This window comes from Dipteris shenzhenensis, chromosome 8 (assembly GCF_047967505.1).
Source record: "Dipteris shenzhenensis isolate YYH24624 ecotype China chromosome 8, Dip_SZ_1.0, whole genome shotgun sequence".
NCBI lineage: Eukaryota > Viridiplantae > Streptophyta > Polypodiopsida > Gleicheniales > Dipteridaceae > Dipteris > Dipteris shenzhenensis.
The window spans coordinates 16,590,042-16,608,138 of NC_141603.1; the positions used below are offsets into that span (position 1 = coordinate 16,590,042).

At 43.5% G+C, this 18,097-nt stretch overlaps 1 protein-coding gene across 1 annotated transcript; it reads right to left on the bottom strand.

The window, feature by feature from the left end:
• Positions 1 to 13,254: 13,254 nt before the first annotated feature.
• Positions 13,255 to 15,807, bottom strand: LOC147899191 (FT-interacting protein 4-like). The gene has a single exon (XM_087377837.1). The coding sequence runs from the start codon at positions 15,805 to 15,807 to the stop codon at positions 13,531 to 13,533; it is 2,277 nt and encodes a 758-aa protein (XP_087233963.1). The 3' UTR covers positions 13,255 to 13,530.
• Between the last annotated feature and the right edge of the window lie 2,290 nt (positions 15,808 to 18,097).

Genomic DNA, 18,097 nt, shown 5'->3' on the forward strand with positions numbered 1-18,097 from the left:
CATGTTGGGGGCCAGACTTATCGGATACAAAGTGGGCCAGGGTGGAGCGGCTACAAGTTCTCATGTTATCACGGATGATCCGTGGTTAGCCATCCATTCCTCACCAGATCATTTGGGCGAAGTTTGGGTCACCCCCATTACAGCTAGATGCTGCATTTCAGGTCATCACGTATCTGTACCAAGTCAGGGAGTATGGGGACTACACCTCTGGGCATAGCAAGCTACCATGGCTAGCACTGTCCTCTTCTAAGGCACTTGCGGCAGCGGGGGACCATAGGTGCTGATATGCACGCACAGAGAGATGGTTTGAGGGGCTAGGGCTCCACATGGATAGACTACCTCCATTCTAGTACAGCATGGATGCTCCGTTTTCTCCCCTCCTATCACACGAGGTCAACTAGGTTATCCGCGAGGATCTATTATAGCTACACGCATTCCGGACTTGGTTGGGCCCGAGTGATTTTCCAGTGAAGTTGTGCTTCTATAGAGATCACTTCTTACATATCACAGCGGAGGGTTTCATTGACCCACCAGGATACACGTAGATTCACCTAACCCACTCGCTGAGGATCTCTCTTGAGCAATTCCAGGTCTCTTCACACAGACTTTGTATCGAGAGCGGCAGAGCAGAGAGACTACCCAAGGAGGGGTGCATATGATCACACTGGGGGACATCCCCTCCTTGTTTGGAGTTAAAGCCCGATCAACGGGGGTCACAGTGGCCCTAGTTAGATGCAAAGCTACAACTAGGAGACGTACTAAGACTCCACCTTTGAGGGAGCGACAACACTCTATTGCTGGCCTCATCCATCCTGACGTCTTGCTGCTGCTGCTGATGATAGATCTTGATGATGATGCTGAGATTGATATATAGTCGACTATCGACATGACTATGTTGTACTTAGGGCTTAGTACTGCCATTTTGCATTTCTTGCATTTTGTATTGGTGTGGAGGCTCGTTTAGCCACAGCTCATTGTATTAGGTTTTTCACAGTCTCATAGACCCATCGATCTTCCAAAGACTTTAATAAACTCTCTCTCTCTCTCTCTCTCTCTCTCTCTCTCTCTCTCTCTCCCTCACCCCGCTCAGCCCTCACCCCAATCTACTCCTTCACGTCCTCTAGCCCCCGCCTCTCCTAGCACTCTCCCCCCTAGCATGGGTCTAGCCTTGTAGCGTGGGGTTCTTCTCCCCCCTACCATTATTCTTGGGTGGGATTTCTGCAACGTGGGATTGCCCAACCCCCCTGCCACTGTACTTGTGCCCTCAGGCACAACACACGAGCTACTAGAACCTCACTAGTAGCACCTCTACAGTCTGCGGTGCTCCTCCAGTCCCCTCCGCCTATTTGTGCCACCATACACAAGGTGCAGGGCTATCCTAGCCTCCCTCGCCTCTACTTTCCATCGGATGCAAGACACACACAGCTGTCTCCAAGTCCCGCACTTAGGATTGGGAGGAGTAGCAGTACCATAAGATCATCACTCATTGGGACACTCTCCATCGAGATGTAATGCACATGCCAAGTTTTTATGGATTCGAATCCGACGACCTCCACATGAGGATCTCTTCGTCTCGCAATCTACTACTTTCCCCCTGAGACTTCGTATTTTGCTAGGTATCCACACGAGGCTAGGATCTCACCATATGCATCCCTCTACCTAGACGTCATAGATTTTCGAGCCACGGGAAAGTTCTCCTAGTTGTGGACTTCAACACAAAGACAAGTACCCACCAAGTATCGCTTGTAGATTTTCATGACTACCAAATGTTGATATAGGTGAGGTTGGGATGTCTCAAGTTTTCACAATCAAACGGGCACCAGTCACACCTTATGGTCATGCACTATTAATATCGACAGGATATATTATCTTCTCATATATAATGGCCTACATTGCTGGCCCTTCTGAAGGACAAACTGATGTAATGGGGTGTACCAAGGGGTACAAGGGTTGTGTGTTGGTTAGTGTGACCAGGTTTGGTGGCAGAAGGTTCTATTAGGTGTGATTGAGAGATTCATGGGCTTGATTGAGAGATCAGTGGAGTAATTTGTGGTAATACTTAACACAAAGATTACCTTGATTACAGAGCTTCAAGGATTCAAAGTAGGGGGATAGGTATGCTTCTTGCTAGATCATGGGACTATGGATCATATACTTATCGTGAGGGTGGTTATCGAGGAGGCCAGGGCATGGAGACAGAGGGTCTACTGCTGCATTGTGGATTTTCTCAAGGCTTTTGGCACAGTGCTGAGAGCCCGACTCATCAAACATCTACAAGATTTGGGTACAATTAGGAGATCACTTGGGTAGTCATGGCACTTTATGAGAGAGTATCGAGTAGCGGACAGATGGATAGAGGAGATTATGAGCACCATTGGGGTCAAACAAGGTTGTCCACTATCAACAACCTTGTTTGGTCTCTACATTGATGAGCTTGAGAATTTTATTGAGACCCTTGGAGGGGCTTATTGCTCCCTAGTTGGATTTTTTCTCCATATTCTCCTTTACACAGATGGCGTGGTCTTACTATCCTCCTCAGCTAAGGGCCTCTAGCAACACCTAGATGCACTCCACACCTTCTCTGAGACACATGACTTGAAGGTCAACCTTGGTAAAACCAAGATCATGATCTTCAAAATGTCTCGAGTAGCCATGCACAAAGAGCACTTTATCTTGGATGGGTTGCGAATGGAGGTGGTTGCCTCCTACACATGCATAGTGGTCCTCTTTTCCGGTCTGATCTTTACAATGTGACCAACATTACAGGCTCGATTGAGTAGGGGATATGCCACATTGGCTACACTCGAGTGACTATGCTTTCATTCTCATTTTCAGGACCCTCAAACCAAGACTCTTCTCTTTGACTCTTTGGTTCGACCAGTAGGTATATACGGGATCCTGTGCTAGGGCCCACCACACCTATGAGAGACAGATTGGGCCCATGTTGAGAGGCTTCTGGTTCTTATGATTTCATGGATGATTTGTAGTAAGCCTTCAGTCCCACATCCGATAGTTTTGGTTGAGTTCGTAACAACCCCACTATAGCTTAATGCGGTATTTCAAGTCATCAATACCTTTACCGCATTAGACAGTATGCAACCCACACCATAGGGTGACGTAGGCTTCCTTGGTTGGCCCTATCCTCTGCCATGACATTAGTAGCAGAGGGTGACCATAGGTGTTGCTATCCACATACATGCAGATGGTTTCAGAGCCTGGGACTCCACATAGATAGGTCACATTCCTTCTAGTACAATGTTGAGGCTCCCTCTATCCCGCTCACCTACCACAAGGGGAACCAAGTCATCTGAGAGGATCGCTTCATTAGGAAAAAACAAAGCTCATTTTGGGGCCTTTTAGGTTAGACAAAAAACAGAGATCCTCCAATGAGAGAGGCCAACATTACATTGAAAATGCTTTACTTTTTTTTAAAAAATAAACTTTCTCTCTCTAGAGAGTCTTGACACACTGACATTTGGAAGCTCCCAGTCTTGTTTTTTAGTCTATCATAAATGTTTTGCCAAATCACAAAAAATATAAACTAACATTTTGAAGTTCTCGCACGAGTGTTTTTTAATGTATCATAGTTGTACATCTAAGGACCCAAATGGCTTTCTACTATTTTGGTCAGAATCTGGTGGTTTTAGCATCACCCTTAGAATGATTTTTGAATCCTAGCCAAGTTCCCAAATCACTTTCTTAAGCACTATCTTGTCTGGCACCTGTTTTGGTCATTTTGACTCCTTCGAGAGTCCAATTTTAGTGATTCAAAAATCGTTCTAGGGGTGATGCTAAAACCACCAGATTCTGACCAAAATAAAAGTGCCCAAATCGCTTTCTTAAGCACTATCTTGTCTGGCACCTGCCTAGCCAAGTGCCCAAATTGCTTTCTTAAGTACTATCTTGTCTGGCGCTACCTAGCCAAGTGCCCAAATCGCTTTCTTAAGCATTATCCTATCTAACACCTGTTTTGGTCCTTTTGACCCCTTCAAGAGTTTAAATTTAGTGCTTCAAAAGTTGTTCTCGGATTTCGCCTACTCTAGACACAATGGACATGCCAAAAGCACCAAAATTTGCAGCAAAATAGTGAAAATCAATTTGGGTCCTTCGATGTAGCATTTATGACACACTGAAAAACACTCGAGCGAGAACTTCAAAATGTCAGTTTATCTTTTTCGCGATTTATACCACAGATTGAATGCTCAAAAAATAAGAAAAACATGAATTTCTTACAAGGCCCCAAAATGAGCTTCATTTTTTCCTAATAGCAGTTCCACACATTCAAGATTTGGTTGGCACCTTGTGAGCTTCCTGTGGATTTCAGGAAAGGGCTTCATTGACCCACCAAAGTATTCGTGTATTCACCTCCCTCACTCCTTGAGGATATAGATAGGGAAGTTCCAAGTCTCGTCACACCGCCTTCATATTGAGTGTGGCTGAGCGGAGGGCATATCCAGAGAGGGCCGCATCTGCACTTTATGTGATTCTTAGGACATTGAGTTAGAGGGCCACTTCGCATTCAAATGCCCTGCATACTATGAGATCAGAGATCGCTACTACTGCCTTTTTAGAGATGGTCTTCGATCCCTATCCAATTCTCTATCCTACCCAAACCAAAGATGCCTAGTGGCCTTCATCCATGAGGCTAGCCAACATAGGGAGCGGTTTCTTAGAGCATGTAGGGGTAGCTAGACCCCACTCTAAGTATGATCACTGAGTTTTTCCAGCCCGATAGCACCAACCAACAAGACCCATGGAGATGGCAGCCTTGAGGACCCGAGCCAAAGTTAGAGATATGACAGACTTGCCGTCGCATTGAGGCACACATCACATTAGGGCACCTTCCCTGCATGCTCACACTAGACCTGAGAGCCGACCCATAGGAGTGACAGTGGCTCTTGTTTGCCGCAAGGCAATAGCTAGGAGACATAGTGGATGACACATGTCAATTGTTACCAGCGACCTATCACAAGTTACATACCACCTCATCAGATTCACACACCGATGCCCCCCTCCTAGAGTTGATGCCCCTCCTGGCTTCCACTTCGAGAGCCTAGAGAGTTCTCTTTCTAGATACCAATTCCATTATGTTCAAGACTTTTAGTTTTCATTTGTATTCACCATGGGTGTTGATGCCCATTTAGTGGCTCCACCCTCAACTCATTGTATCAGTTTCTTTTAAATCTCATAGACCCTTTGGTCTTTCGAAGACTTTTAAAAAAATCTCTCTCTCTCTCTCTCTCTCTCTCTCTCTCTCTCTCTCTCTCTCTCACTCTCTCTCTCTCTCTCACACACACACACACACACACACACACAAGTATAATGTATAATGCAATTTATGCTTTAACAAAATGACCTTGATAAAGAATTCTAAAAATTTTGATTTGTAAGATTGGATGCATTATAGTCTTATGAAGGTACACACGTACATGCATGAATGCACTTGTACACACATGCATATGCATGTGAGTGTGTGCATGCACACACACTCACACACACATAGAGGACATTATCTACCCTTAACGTTTACTAATCATAGGATAATCTCATAGAGACATCACTTATGTTTGTATGGTTAAAACATGTCGAAGAGCCTCAAATAGGAAATATCCAATGCCTATAATAGTTAATTTTTCTTTTTCAACCATGCCCAATATTATTATTTGACCTTGTATCATGGAGACTAGCATAAATTTGGTTCGGTTGAAAAATAAAATTAAACAATAGGTGTCTTTCTAGTATATTTGAACCTAAGTTCAAATGTCACATGCATTGAGTCTTTTAATTTGACATTTTAGAACATTAAGTCTTGCCAATTATGCTCTTGACTACCATAGGTATGCTAATTCAAATGGATTAGTATTAGAAATATTTCAATCTAATGCCACTACTAAAGTCTAATTCTTCCTCTAGCTTAGTTGCTCATCCTTCAACCTCTCAGTTCTGGATTTGTTTTACAAGTGCTCTTAGTCAATGAAAATTTGGGACACGAAAACAACATGCAAATGCTATCTTCCATATCTTTTGACCATGTACATTGAACTCGTTTTCCACCTAGTGGTTATTTGGGTCTAGCTCCTTACTATCAACACAATTCTTGTATCATTGTTGCATCCACAAAATACTAGCATTTGTTCTAGGTACAAGTAGATGATTTTGGTTCTACGCACACCTTAGGGGTGTAGTTGATGTCTTTTCATGGTTTTAAATCTTCCTTTTGGAATGTTACATCTTTACATTCTTTGTCCCCTTTAAGTTGATATGGCATCTAATTGTCAACCGTGAATATACACTATGGTGCATGAAAACGAAAGTTTGGTATCATCAAAAAACTACTTCATTGCAATCATTTTTAGGCCATTAATGAAACATAGGTCAGTCAAAAATATGAGTTCTTCAATGTTTCTTGCATAAGGCTATTCCAAATAGCTTCAACTATCGATTCCTTTTTAGATGTGATATAACTCTTCATGTTTTAATTCCTTAGCATATAAGTGCTTTTGTTTTTATATTGCTTCTTAGCTTGTTTACTTATTATAGGCTAAGATACCTTCAACAACTATTAGCTTGTTTACTTTTTATAGGGCTAGGATACCTTCAACAACTACAAAAAACTTGTTTAAGCATGGCCTTATGCATTAGTCGTGGCATCCTTACACATACTCACAAGACTCATGAACGATATCAAGTCATAAATGAGACCCAAACTCATTAGTTTGAAGTCTCAATGAGTTGAAAGGTGTTGAATGTTCTTCCCAAGCATGTTGTTTGTTAAAATGCTAATGTGATATTGTATTTATTCCAAGATCATTTGCATCAATAGTTTTCTTCTTGAAGTTGATTAATGGGTCATTAAGGTGAGGATTTGAGACTTTCTCATTCAATAATGATCTAAATCAAACTCCCCTGCATGTGTGTCTATGCATGCATGCGTGCGTGCATGTGTGTGTGTGTGTGTGTGTGTGTGTGTGTGTGTGTGTGGAAAATAAGCCAACCACCCCTTTTGCATAGTGAAAAGACAAAAGAGTTAGGGTAAGGATAGAAAGAGAACATTATAGAATTAAGGAAGAGTTTGAGTATGTAGGTAAAGCACCTATGAAATTTCATTAAAATTATATAAGAGCTTTGATAAGAAATGACAATAATTTTTTTGCAAAAATTTTGGAGCTTGGTGAAGTCTTGATAAGCATCTCTTTTATTGAAGAGGAGAGTCTCCATACCCTACCACCATCCAACAAGCAAACATGGTAAGAACCAACTTAACTTTAACTAGAAATACAAGTGTCATAAACACCCCTCCCTTGTTATCAAGGTCACAATAAAATAGTCACTTAAACACAAATGTAGATAGCTCGATGTGGACTTTAAATGTGTACAAAAAGGGGGCTAGAGAGAATTTGAAAAAAAGAAAAAGGATTGAAAAAGTAAATAAAATTTATAAGGAAGGAAGAAGAAAAAATAGGGAAGAAAATAGGAGAAATTTGGTTAAAGAAGCGAGGGGGGGGGGGGAGAGAGAGAGAGAGAGAGAGAGGGAATTTTAGAGCTTTAAGAAAGAAAATGAAAAAAGAAAGAGGAATCGGGAAAAATTAGGGAGTGTTTGTGAGATAGAAGGAAAAGGAACTAGAAAAAATAGGAAAAGCAAAAATTAAGAAATCAAACGGATGCAAAAGAAAAAGGAGAACTCTTTGTGTGTGTGTGTGTGTGTGTGTGTTTTATATCCTACCTACTAAATGATCTTCCAATAGATCCTCAACGCATAGTCTTTTTCATATCAACCCAATTTTCATAGTGGCCTCAGCTGTTACTCCAATGTTCCACATTTACTCAATAATATCCAATTTCCATTACTCTATCATTTTGGCATTTCTGAGTACAAGGATTCCCCAACGTCGTGAATCACTATCTCCCTTTTTCTCTACTCTTATCCCTCTTTTATTAAACACCGAGCCCATTTCCAGTGGTCATAGGGGTTTAATATAATATGCCTAATCCCATTAGAACGGCATGAGAAGTCAATAAGTATTTCTTTTCGTGATGCGAGGTCAGAGCCAGTAATGTTTGCATGGGTTATCCAAATGTCGATAACTCCACGATCACAAGCATCCTGAAGGGGATGTGTGTGTGTGTGTTTGTGTGTGTGTGTGTGGTAGACAAGACAACCCCTTTTGCATAGTTAAAAGAAAAAGGAGTTAGGGAAGAGAAAAAAAAGAACATTATAGGGTGAAAGGAAGTGCTTGAGTGAGTAAGTAAAACACCTATGAGAATGTATAGAAAAGTATGGAAGAGTTTAATTAATAATGTTTAGTAAAAAATATTTGCAAGCAAAAGTAAAGTCAGTGAAGTCCTGACAAGCATCTCCTTTATTAAAGAGGAGAATTTGCATACCTGCCACTATCCAATAAGAAAACATGATAAGAACCAGGTTAACTTAAGTTGGAAAGGCAGGTGTCATAAACACTCCTCCCTTGTTATCGGGGTCACAATAAATTAGAAACTTAGCCATAAATTTAACCAGCAGTATGTATAAAAGTTTCTAAGTGTAAAAAGATGAGTATATTTAAGTGTGGATCTAGTAGAGTAAATAAAGTAAAAGGTTAGGTTGCGTATTTAGGTAGGAGGTTAGGAGAGGAACTGTATAGGAAATATTTTGGTTATAAACAAAACAAAGGTCGCTCCCTCCTCACCCTTATTTTTTACTCTAGTTTTGTTATTAAAATAGCTCTACCTATTTCTTCCTAAACTATCTATTTTTCCTTACTTTCCCAAATTAGAACTCCCTACCTACCATTTCTTTCCTCTTCGAACTATCTCCTTTGAATCTCTTTCCACGCCCTTTCTTTATAACTACCATAAATAAAGTCCCCTCTTAATTTTTTCCCTTGCTCTTCCCTTTATATGTCCTCATTTTTTCTTTCCTTTACTAGTTCCCCTAAGTAATTTTTTCATATACAGATAATCCAAGTGAGGGCAGTAGTCCGCCTATCACTTTGGATTGGGTCGGGCCGAACTACTGCCCAACAAATAAATATATATAAATTGAGGGGTAGTATGGCTTGAAGCAATGGACTTACCCAACCATTTTCTTAGTTTTCGAAGGTCCAGGTCACATCCTGGGAACTCCTGTTGCAAGAATTACTTTTCTACTCTTTTCTCTCTTTTTTGAATCCATTCCTATCAAAGTTCCCGGTCAATTTTTTAATTTGCATAAAGGCATTGCCTTTCTCTTTTTCTTTGTATAGTACTACTGCCCTCACTTGGATTGTGTGTGTGTGTGACCCACCTACCACATTTTCGTAGGTCCAACACACAATCCAAGTGAGGGCAGTAGTCCGCCTATCACTTTGGATTGGGTCGGGCCGAACTACTGCCCAACAAATAAATATATATAAATTGAGGGGTAGTATGGCTTGAAGCAATGGACTTACCCAACCATTTTCTTAGTTTTCGAAGGTCCAGGTCACATCCTGGGAACTCCTGTTGCAAGAATTACTTTTCTACTCTTTTCTCTCTTTTTTGAATCCATTCCTATCAAAGTTCCCGGTCAATTTTTTAATTTGCATAAAGGCATTGCCTTTCTCTTTTTCTTTGTATAGTATGGGCATTACTTGGGAAAGAATCACCTTTTTAGAAAAGGATGATGGTATGTTACTATGTGCCCAAATGAACTTACATACTAGGTAATCAAGGGACTCAATTTTATCATATTTGCATGTCAATGCTACTCCATTCTTATTGTTAGTGATAGTGATGGACATGCTCAAAAAGTTGGCTTTCACACCTACAAGCTTTCCATCATTTCCCACCTACATATCTACTATGATATCTTTAACTTCGAGGAATTGGAGGGTACGATCCAAAGTGGTCTCCTGTTGTTTAAAAAATTCCTTTGGGGAATCATTATTAACCAATAATATGTCGTCGATGTATCTAAAAGGGTGTTCAAATCTGGACAGTCTACCCACTCTCCATCTTTCCACAACTTTCTTATAAAGTTGAACTTAAACCAATGCAAATATAAGTGTGTATCACAGGGGTAAACAAGAGAATCCCATGGGTATCCCCGAAATTCATATGAATACCTTTGTTTGCCAATCTCAAGTGCATATTCTCAAGGAGCCATATATTAAGCATAATAAAATCATGTTCTGACAAAGTCATGGTCTTACTTTTCCTATTGCTCCACGAAGCTTTCTTATTGTAGTTGATATTTAATTATCGTTTGCTTCTCTTTTTAGAAGCCATACCGATGACTTCCGATAAAATCCTCTTCAATCCATAGTTCCTTAAGGGAATATTCTCATAGCATTTACCAATGTGTGCTGTGAACACCGATTATATTTTCTCTGGTAGATTTAATTTTACTTCGTAAATAGAATTGACTAGCCAAAATGCACTCACCTTGATATCGATCACCAATCATATTTCGTCTTGAAGATCCCTTGATGTTTCCATGATGGGATCAAAGCATGTTTGTAGTGCTACAATGATTAAGGAAAGCCAATTCCGAAAAGACACAAAGGTGCCAATTCCAAAAAGACACAAAGGTGGTCATTAGTAATCCATCTAAAAGTGTTCTTTTGGGCTTTAAGAGTAGCCATGAGATAATGTAATGAGTGAGACTCCAAAGTAATATTCAAGTTAAAGTGTGTAATGACCCTGACGAGTCGGTCTAGGATGTCTCGGTTATCCAGTTTTCTGAAGTCCCTACTTGACAACCTCTGCATGGCTTGATCCAATATAAATTTCTTACAAATATAAGCCAGGGTCGAAGCTGATTTATCTCTTGATGTTTGATGTGATGAGAAGGGATGTTGTTAATCTTGCAATTTCTCTCTATATTAGGGATTCCCATGGGACTCTTTTTTCTTCAATTTGTAGTTTCTTTCTTGTCCTGTGCAAATAAAGCCTAGTTTGTCTCGTGGGATTCACGATAAGGGTTTCACTTCTTGGCTGACCATTTTGGGATATTCGGCTCTCCAAATTCCTCTCCTTGCCAAACATAGTTCATCGTTTTCACCTCACGTAGTCTGAAAAAAGGTTTGTTTCGTCAACTCTGAACAGACTTTGGGATTACTGTTAGACACTTTTGTGGCCTCTGGATCTTTCAGGTTGGTCTATTTCTTTGGGTAAAGATCTTTCCAGAGCTTCAAGGGCTTCAAGGGCTGAGCGAGAGTGGTGTGCAGCTCCTTCGCGCTGTTTGAACTTTTTACTCTGGCGTGTCATGGTATGCAAGTTGCCTACAAAGGATCGACTTTGTCGTTGGAAGCATTTCTCTCCCTTTTGCCCGTAAGGTTCAATGTGAGAATCATTATCACTTGTTTTGGGAATGCTTTTCCTCTCGGGCGGTTTGGCGAGCGATGTTGTCATGGTTTGGTCGGGCTTCTATTCCAAACTCATAGACATGACAAAGTTTTCTACTACGTAGGCAAGGAGCTTATCTAATTCAAGTTCAATTATCTCTATGGTTGCCTAGCGTCAGCACTCTACAAGATGGAGATCTGATGCTTTCCATTTGTGAATTAGATTTGTGAATTAGATAGGTTGCTGCCAAGGTTAATCGGATCATCAGTAGTGATGGCACTGAACTCTATTGGGATACAACCGTCGACGACTTCCTACGGCAGCCCTGAAATTTGAAGGCCTGCCCTAACCTTCATATTGAAGGTTACAAAATCTCTCATTGGCCTTCAAAAGTAAATAATACATGTATTTATATGCAAAAATTTGCAACCTTGTTCAATTGTTGGCCTTCATTTGCAGCCTCAATTTTTCCAATGGCCTTCCCTAGAATGCCTAAACTTGGCTTTGAAGGTCGTTGAAGGCTTCAAATTTCACGGCTGCTCCTACCAAACGCTGACTCTATGGGACTCTACTTTCTACCAAGCACTGAACTCGATGGGATTACCTTCCAAGACGTCCTACCAAGCACTGAACTCGATGGGATTACCTTCCAGGACTTCGTGCCATCTTAAGCTGTGAGTCTCTGCTGTCTGCTTTCAACTTCTAGTGTCCTCGCTGGGGCTGGTACTCCTTACCTCCTGACCAATGAGAAGAAATTACATGCTGCTAACACCCTTTGAAGGGGAATTTCTACTTTAGTGGGCCCTTTTGCTTACTAAGTTGCCCTAACCAACCTGCATTTCCCCTTTGATGCTGCTCCTTGGGAAACTCTCCTAAGAATTGTCCCCTGCAAGCATAAGCATTTCAGGTCAACGTAGTTTCCTAGCAATCTTCGTAAAGCCAGCTTCAGGCCCCTAAATTCTAGCACTTGTCGCCCCTCTGAACAGAATCCAAGAACCCTGTTCTTTAAGCCTGCAATTGTGTCAGACTCCATGGCTCATTCAAAATTGCCCCCTGGCCCACCCCAATACGCTGCTCCAAATCATTCCCATGCGATGTGCTGTCTTTGTCCACTAACCGTGGCTCCTTATGAATATAAATAAGAGAAGCTCCATCTGCAAACAATTCATTACAAATATTAACAGCAATGCAGTGGTAGAGTCGTGAAAAATTCCAACCAGATAGGGATGTCTGGACCATCCCTATACAGAAATATTAGTGGAAATCGCTTCTGCACAGAAAATAGCCTCCATTGTCTTTTCCACATCATCCAGATTTAACGCATTGTTGCAATAAAATTTACTAGTCTGAGCATGTTGGACAGATGGCACTTCGATTAATACTCAACTTGGTGCAAAAAAACTTGGCATGATCGCATATAACGTCTCAAGCAAACGGTCGTATTTCGTATTAGTATCTAGGATGCATTATCATTATCTTTGACAAACATTACAATTCGCTTGGAATTCAGTCTGAAATGTACGTCAATACAATTTTCATCTGCTTGTTTTCATTTCCATATATAAAATCCCTTTCAAAGAACACATAACAAAACTTGTTACATCCTGCATACAGGTAATGGTCAATGGCTTTAAGAGACAAGGCATGTTACCATTAAAATTGAGTGAAAAGGGGTATTGACGTTGAAAAAAACTAAAAACATATGATTACCTCGATCTCTGAAAAGACTTGCTATAGACCGTACATCTTGGGATTCTTAAATGTTACATAATAGTCATCTTATTAAGCTTCAGAGGACGGACATTTTCAGCTACGCATCACCTCATGATCTCGATCTCCACAGTGAGATCATGAGCTATACTTAATGTACAATTTAAACAGAGTGATTAATTAAGAAACCAGGAGACAAAAGGACAATGTCTTAAGATTATTACAGGTCCAAGTTCAGCCCGTTAAGCATTGAGAGTCAGAGACTTCAAAATCTCACATATAGCTTCATCTTCCCCTGAACGACTTCTTTATAGACATGGTTACAAAATGTTGCAAATTACCAATCCTCGAAGCAGGTGCCAAGAAAGGCAGCAGTGATTCCACAGTACGTGGACAAAATTTTCACAGTCACCGCACACTCGGATGGGGTAAGCCAGTTACCTTAGATACAAAATGGCATGCGAGAGTTACCCTTGGCTACAAAATGGAGAGCAGATAGGATGAACTCATATTTCATAGCTATAACATGGTATCGGAGAGAGCAGGCATGCGTCTAAAAAAGTTCATGGGGACGCTAGGAGTTCTGACACGAAATCTGGGATGACGAAGGGTATAGAGGGCAAAGAGGATGGCAACAACACGAAAGGGGGTGACATAGAGCAAAATAGCAGCCAAGAGGCAGAAGCAGATGAAGATGGAGGTGGCACGAGGATCACGCCAACTGAGGAGGGACTGAAAACGTTCACCCTGGGTGCCTAGATCGCCCAACACTGTCTGGATGCGCCCAGCAACAGAGCGCAGTCTATCGTACCGGGCCTTGACGATGTCAGCAGGCTTGGAGGTTGGAATGGGATCAAATTCTTCATCCAATTCATCTGGATCTGCTGAATCTGCATGCGAGAGGCGAGGATCCATGTGAGGAGGGTGCCTCTGGCGGAACCGCCAGCTCCACATGCCTATCAAGAACATGTATAGAAAGATTGTAGGTAGGATCAAATGTGGGTAGAACGCCAGCGTTAACACCAGAACATGTACAAGGGCAGTTGTTATTTGATTTTTCCATAGACAGATATCACCAAACCACTTGCATATTGCAATCATTCCTGATAGTACACCCACGATTCTAAACCAGTTTGCCTTGCTCCTTCGCATGCTCCAATGGCTAGATTCCACATCTAGCATATATTGTACCACCTCCATCCGCAGAGGAGGCTCTGCCCTCGCCAGCCGAGCTGCCACCATCCGCATCGCAGCGCCCCGCAGGGCCTCCAGCTGCGCCACCCCCAACGGCCGCAGGTAGTGCATGCGTGGCAGCAGAGGCGTGCCATAGGAAGCCAAAACGTTCAGCGCAGACGGACAGGAGAGGCGCACTGCAAGCTCCAGCTCTCCGACCTTCCGCACGCCGCCAGGCTGCAGCGCCAACAGAGGATAAGAATGAGTGTAAACGCGCTCGCACTCGAGAGTGGAGAGCCGGATGCGGACTTTGCCGATACGCAAGTCTTTCTTGGTAGTATTATTGGATGAGTCAACGGAGTGGGAGCTGGGAGAGGAGATGGGGAGGCCGAGGTGGGAGTTATCGAAGACACCGACGGTGAGGACGGTGGAGAGGTCATGGACTTCCCAAGTGTACTGTTCATGCCAACGGGGGAGGAGGCTACCAACGATGGTGCGGCTACGGACCCATTTCTGGCCATATTTGGCGACACAGAAGGAATCAGAGGAGGGGCGGTTGTCTGAGCGAGGTTTCTGGGGCTGCAAAATGGAAGCAGAGAGGAGGCCAAGTTCGAGGACACCGAGGGGAGGCTTCCATAGCTGCTTAGCAGTGGGACGAAGATCAGAGCTATACTGTGTGGACTCATCAAGAACATGATAGCCTCCATCCAAACACACACGAAGATGAACACGTCGCTCCTTCTTGTCCAAATTGAACCAACGTGAAACTACGGGACGATGATCCACACGGCGTTCCACGCTGGACAGCGCAATCTGCACCCTCCCAAGTGGCTCATCCTTATTGGCTCCCACCCTGTCCTCCACCCAGACCACCAGCTCGTCGTCGAAGGGCTCCGCTGCCACGAAGAGTAGATCCTCGTTCCAGTAGGGGCTGGTCCCGCGTGTGGGTGATACGCGCGTCCTCGCCACTTGGAAGCCCAGCTGCGCCTTCACCGCCGCCTCCGGTAGCCTCCCCTTGTGGTCGTGCGTGACCAAATCCTGCGCCTCTATCACAGTCACGCGTAGATACCACAGCTTCGGAGAGAGATACACCTTGGCGCGCGTCTGCGTGTATCCGCCCGTGTCACTCTGCCACGCGTCGGGTAGCGCCTCGTCCGCTTGCGTGCCGTGCCACGCGGCGAGCATCAATTCGGCCTGGGACTTCTTCCCCTCCAGCTTGTACCACTGGGGGGCGAGGGGGCTGTCGGGGGGGACGCGGGAGGGGATGTCGGAGATGTCCAAAGTGACTTTACCGATGGAGGAGGAGGAGGAGGTGAGGAGTTCCACTTCCGCGACGCCGCCCAAGGGGCGTTCTTTGTTGAAGGCGAAAACTTGGTACAGATCGGCCACCCCAGCTTTCTCCTCCGCCACCTTCGTCTTCGCCACCACCCCGCCCACTCTCACAGCAACATGAACACTCCCCACCCCTCCCATATTCCTCGCCTTCACCACCCTCACATACAGATACTCCACCTTCTCCACCATATCGTACGTGCTTCCCCTGCTCATCACCATCTCCGCTCCTCCCCCCCCCAGCTCCGGCCTCGTCTCCCTTAGCCCGTATTCCTCCCCCCCTTGCATCATCATCCCCCCTCCTTGTTGCTTCACGCTCTCCTTCTTCTCCCCCCCTGCTTGCTTCTTCTCCCCTTGCTGCTGCTGCTGCTGCTGTAGCTGGTGTTGTATCACCTCCATCCCCGTATTATTCTTCCCCTCCTCCTTCATCTTCTGCTCCCCTTGCTTCGACCCCTCATCGTAGTAATACACTCTCAAGTAGATCTCGCCTTTAATGTGAGAAAACAACCCCCTCTTATCGAGCGCATACGGTACGATGGCTTCCCCTCCTTGCTTCACCACCGTATGGCCTGCAATCCTCACCCTTCCTAGAAAATTCCTCACACTTGTCTTCTTTTCGTTGTATACATTCACCTCTATGGTCTCGTGGGCAAGGTTGGACGCGTTGCTTACGTTGAACAATAGCTTCTCGTTCCACGTCGGGTTCAAGTCTTTCATCTTGGTCTTCGTCTTCTGTCGCTGATTATCGAAATCCACCTCCACGAAAGGGCTCGAAGAACCCTCTCCATCTTTCGGCATCAGATTCTGCGCACGGCAGACCTCCACTACAAGCTTTCTCATTGCGGAAGAGACAATGGAGCAAGCACCAAGAAGAGATGAACTAGAATTCTAAACCTTGTCGATCATCTGCTAGATAAAACCAAGAAAGCGAAGCTACTTCTGCCAAGAGGCGGCAAAGTTATGCGGCGACCCGTTGTGGCATTTCAGTCGGTTTATGGATTTACGTGCCCTCCACTCGTCGCCTTCTTCCTCGCAATCCGAGCCTCACGGAATGTTGTGACTTGCGACGTTTTACGAGGTCCAACCTGCTCCAACCTTTCTCCTGGCCTTGTGTCGCATTTCAACTCCGATCCTGCTAGTTCTACTGGCACTACTGCTATAGAGCAACGATGGTGCAATATCACGAACTAGCAAGTCTGTGAATGACAGACTCTTCCAAAGCCTCGTCCAATGTGACATACGGTCTGAAATTATTTTAGTCGCGGGGAAAATCCCATACAGCCTGCATTAAATGTCCTCGCTCTGTGCTTTGTACATGATCAACCGGTCATTAGCTAGCTAGCCGTTATAAGCACTATATGTGGTGGTCGATGACTCGATTGACATGTAATGTACGCATCTCCATTTGATCTGATAATAAATAGGAGGGAACATTTTACTCGTCAAGTCCAAGACTCCAAGGAGAGATCATGATCCGAATACTGTGCACATAAGTGCATGCTTTCATTCATCTAAAGACAAACGCCGAAGGTGACTAGACTTATGGATGGTTTGATGAATGGACACGTGTCGTCTTTATGTGCCCTTATACTGCCTAATAGAACTACTGAGCTCGTGCTCCTTTTCCGCGTCTCCACTCCTCCTCCAGCGATGCTTCCTCAAATGGTATAAGACGATACGAACCATGCTCCGAACACTGCAAAAACGCTGCAAAACGACACGAACCAGCAGGTCTGAAAGAAAGTATCGGCCAAGACGATCAATCATCAAATACGGTCTCAGTCGCTCTGAAACTTTTAATCGAGGTGTATAAATCCATAATCCAACACATTCTGCATTAAATGTCCTCGGTCTGTACTCTGTACAGGATCCGCCGCCCACTAGCTCAGCTAGCCGTTTATTAGGTTTATAATAAAACAAGGTGGTCAAATTGTCATGCGATGCGTTCGTCTCGATTCGATCGGAGGGCTCAGGAGTCAGGGCACACATTTTTTGAAATTTAGTAACCTGACCCGTCTACCCTGGGCTAGAGACTCTCTCTGCTTGGTCTCAACATGGGATCTCAAAACCAACCTTGCTCATTTGAGAATGGTATCCAAAGTTTTGTTGGCACATGCTTTCAAGATGGCAACAAAGGTAAAGCTACTTGGCTAGAGACTTTGCTCCTCCATTCTCACATAAAAGCCAAAGGCTTCCTCACTTTTTTCTTATTTGACATACCTTGAAGCACATTAAAGACATACAATGCTCCCACATTTTGTGTGCATGTCCACCAAAGTAGTTCCCATAGAGAAATCAAACTCAAAAGCCAATCTTTAAAACTTTAGAGTTGTTTCCTAACTTCCAAAAATATCAATTGTAGAAAACCTCGCTTTATAACCACCGGTATGAGCTCTTGCTTGTATGCATACTTTGAATAACTATAAATTGTGTACGATGGGAGATGGATTTGCTCATTCATTGAGGATTCTACCCTTGGCCACACATTGACGTAGCCCTTGTGAACTTTTTCGAGGATCTTAAATTTGAAAGAAGGAAAAATGTAAAGAATGTAAATATTATATATATACATATAAATGTA

Excerpts from the sequence above, each read along its gene's own strand:
- LOC147899191 (XM_087377837.1), bottom strand. The coding sequence starts at position 15,807 with ATGATGCAAGGGGGGGAGGAATACGGGCTAAGGGAGACGAGGCCGGAG.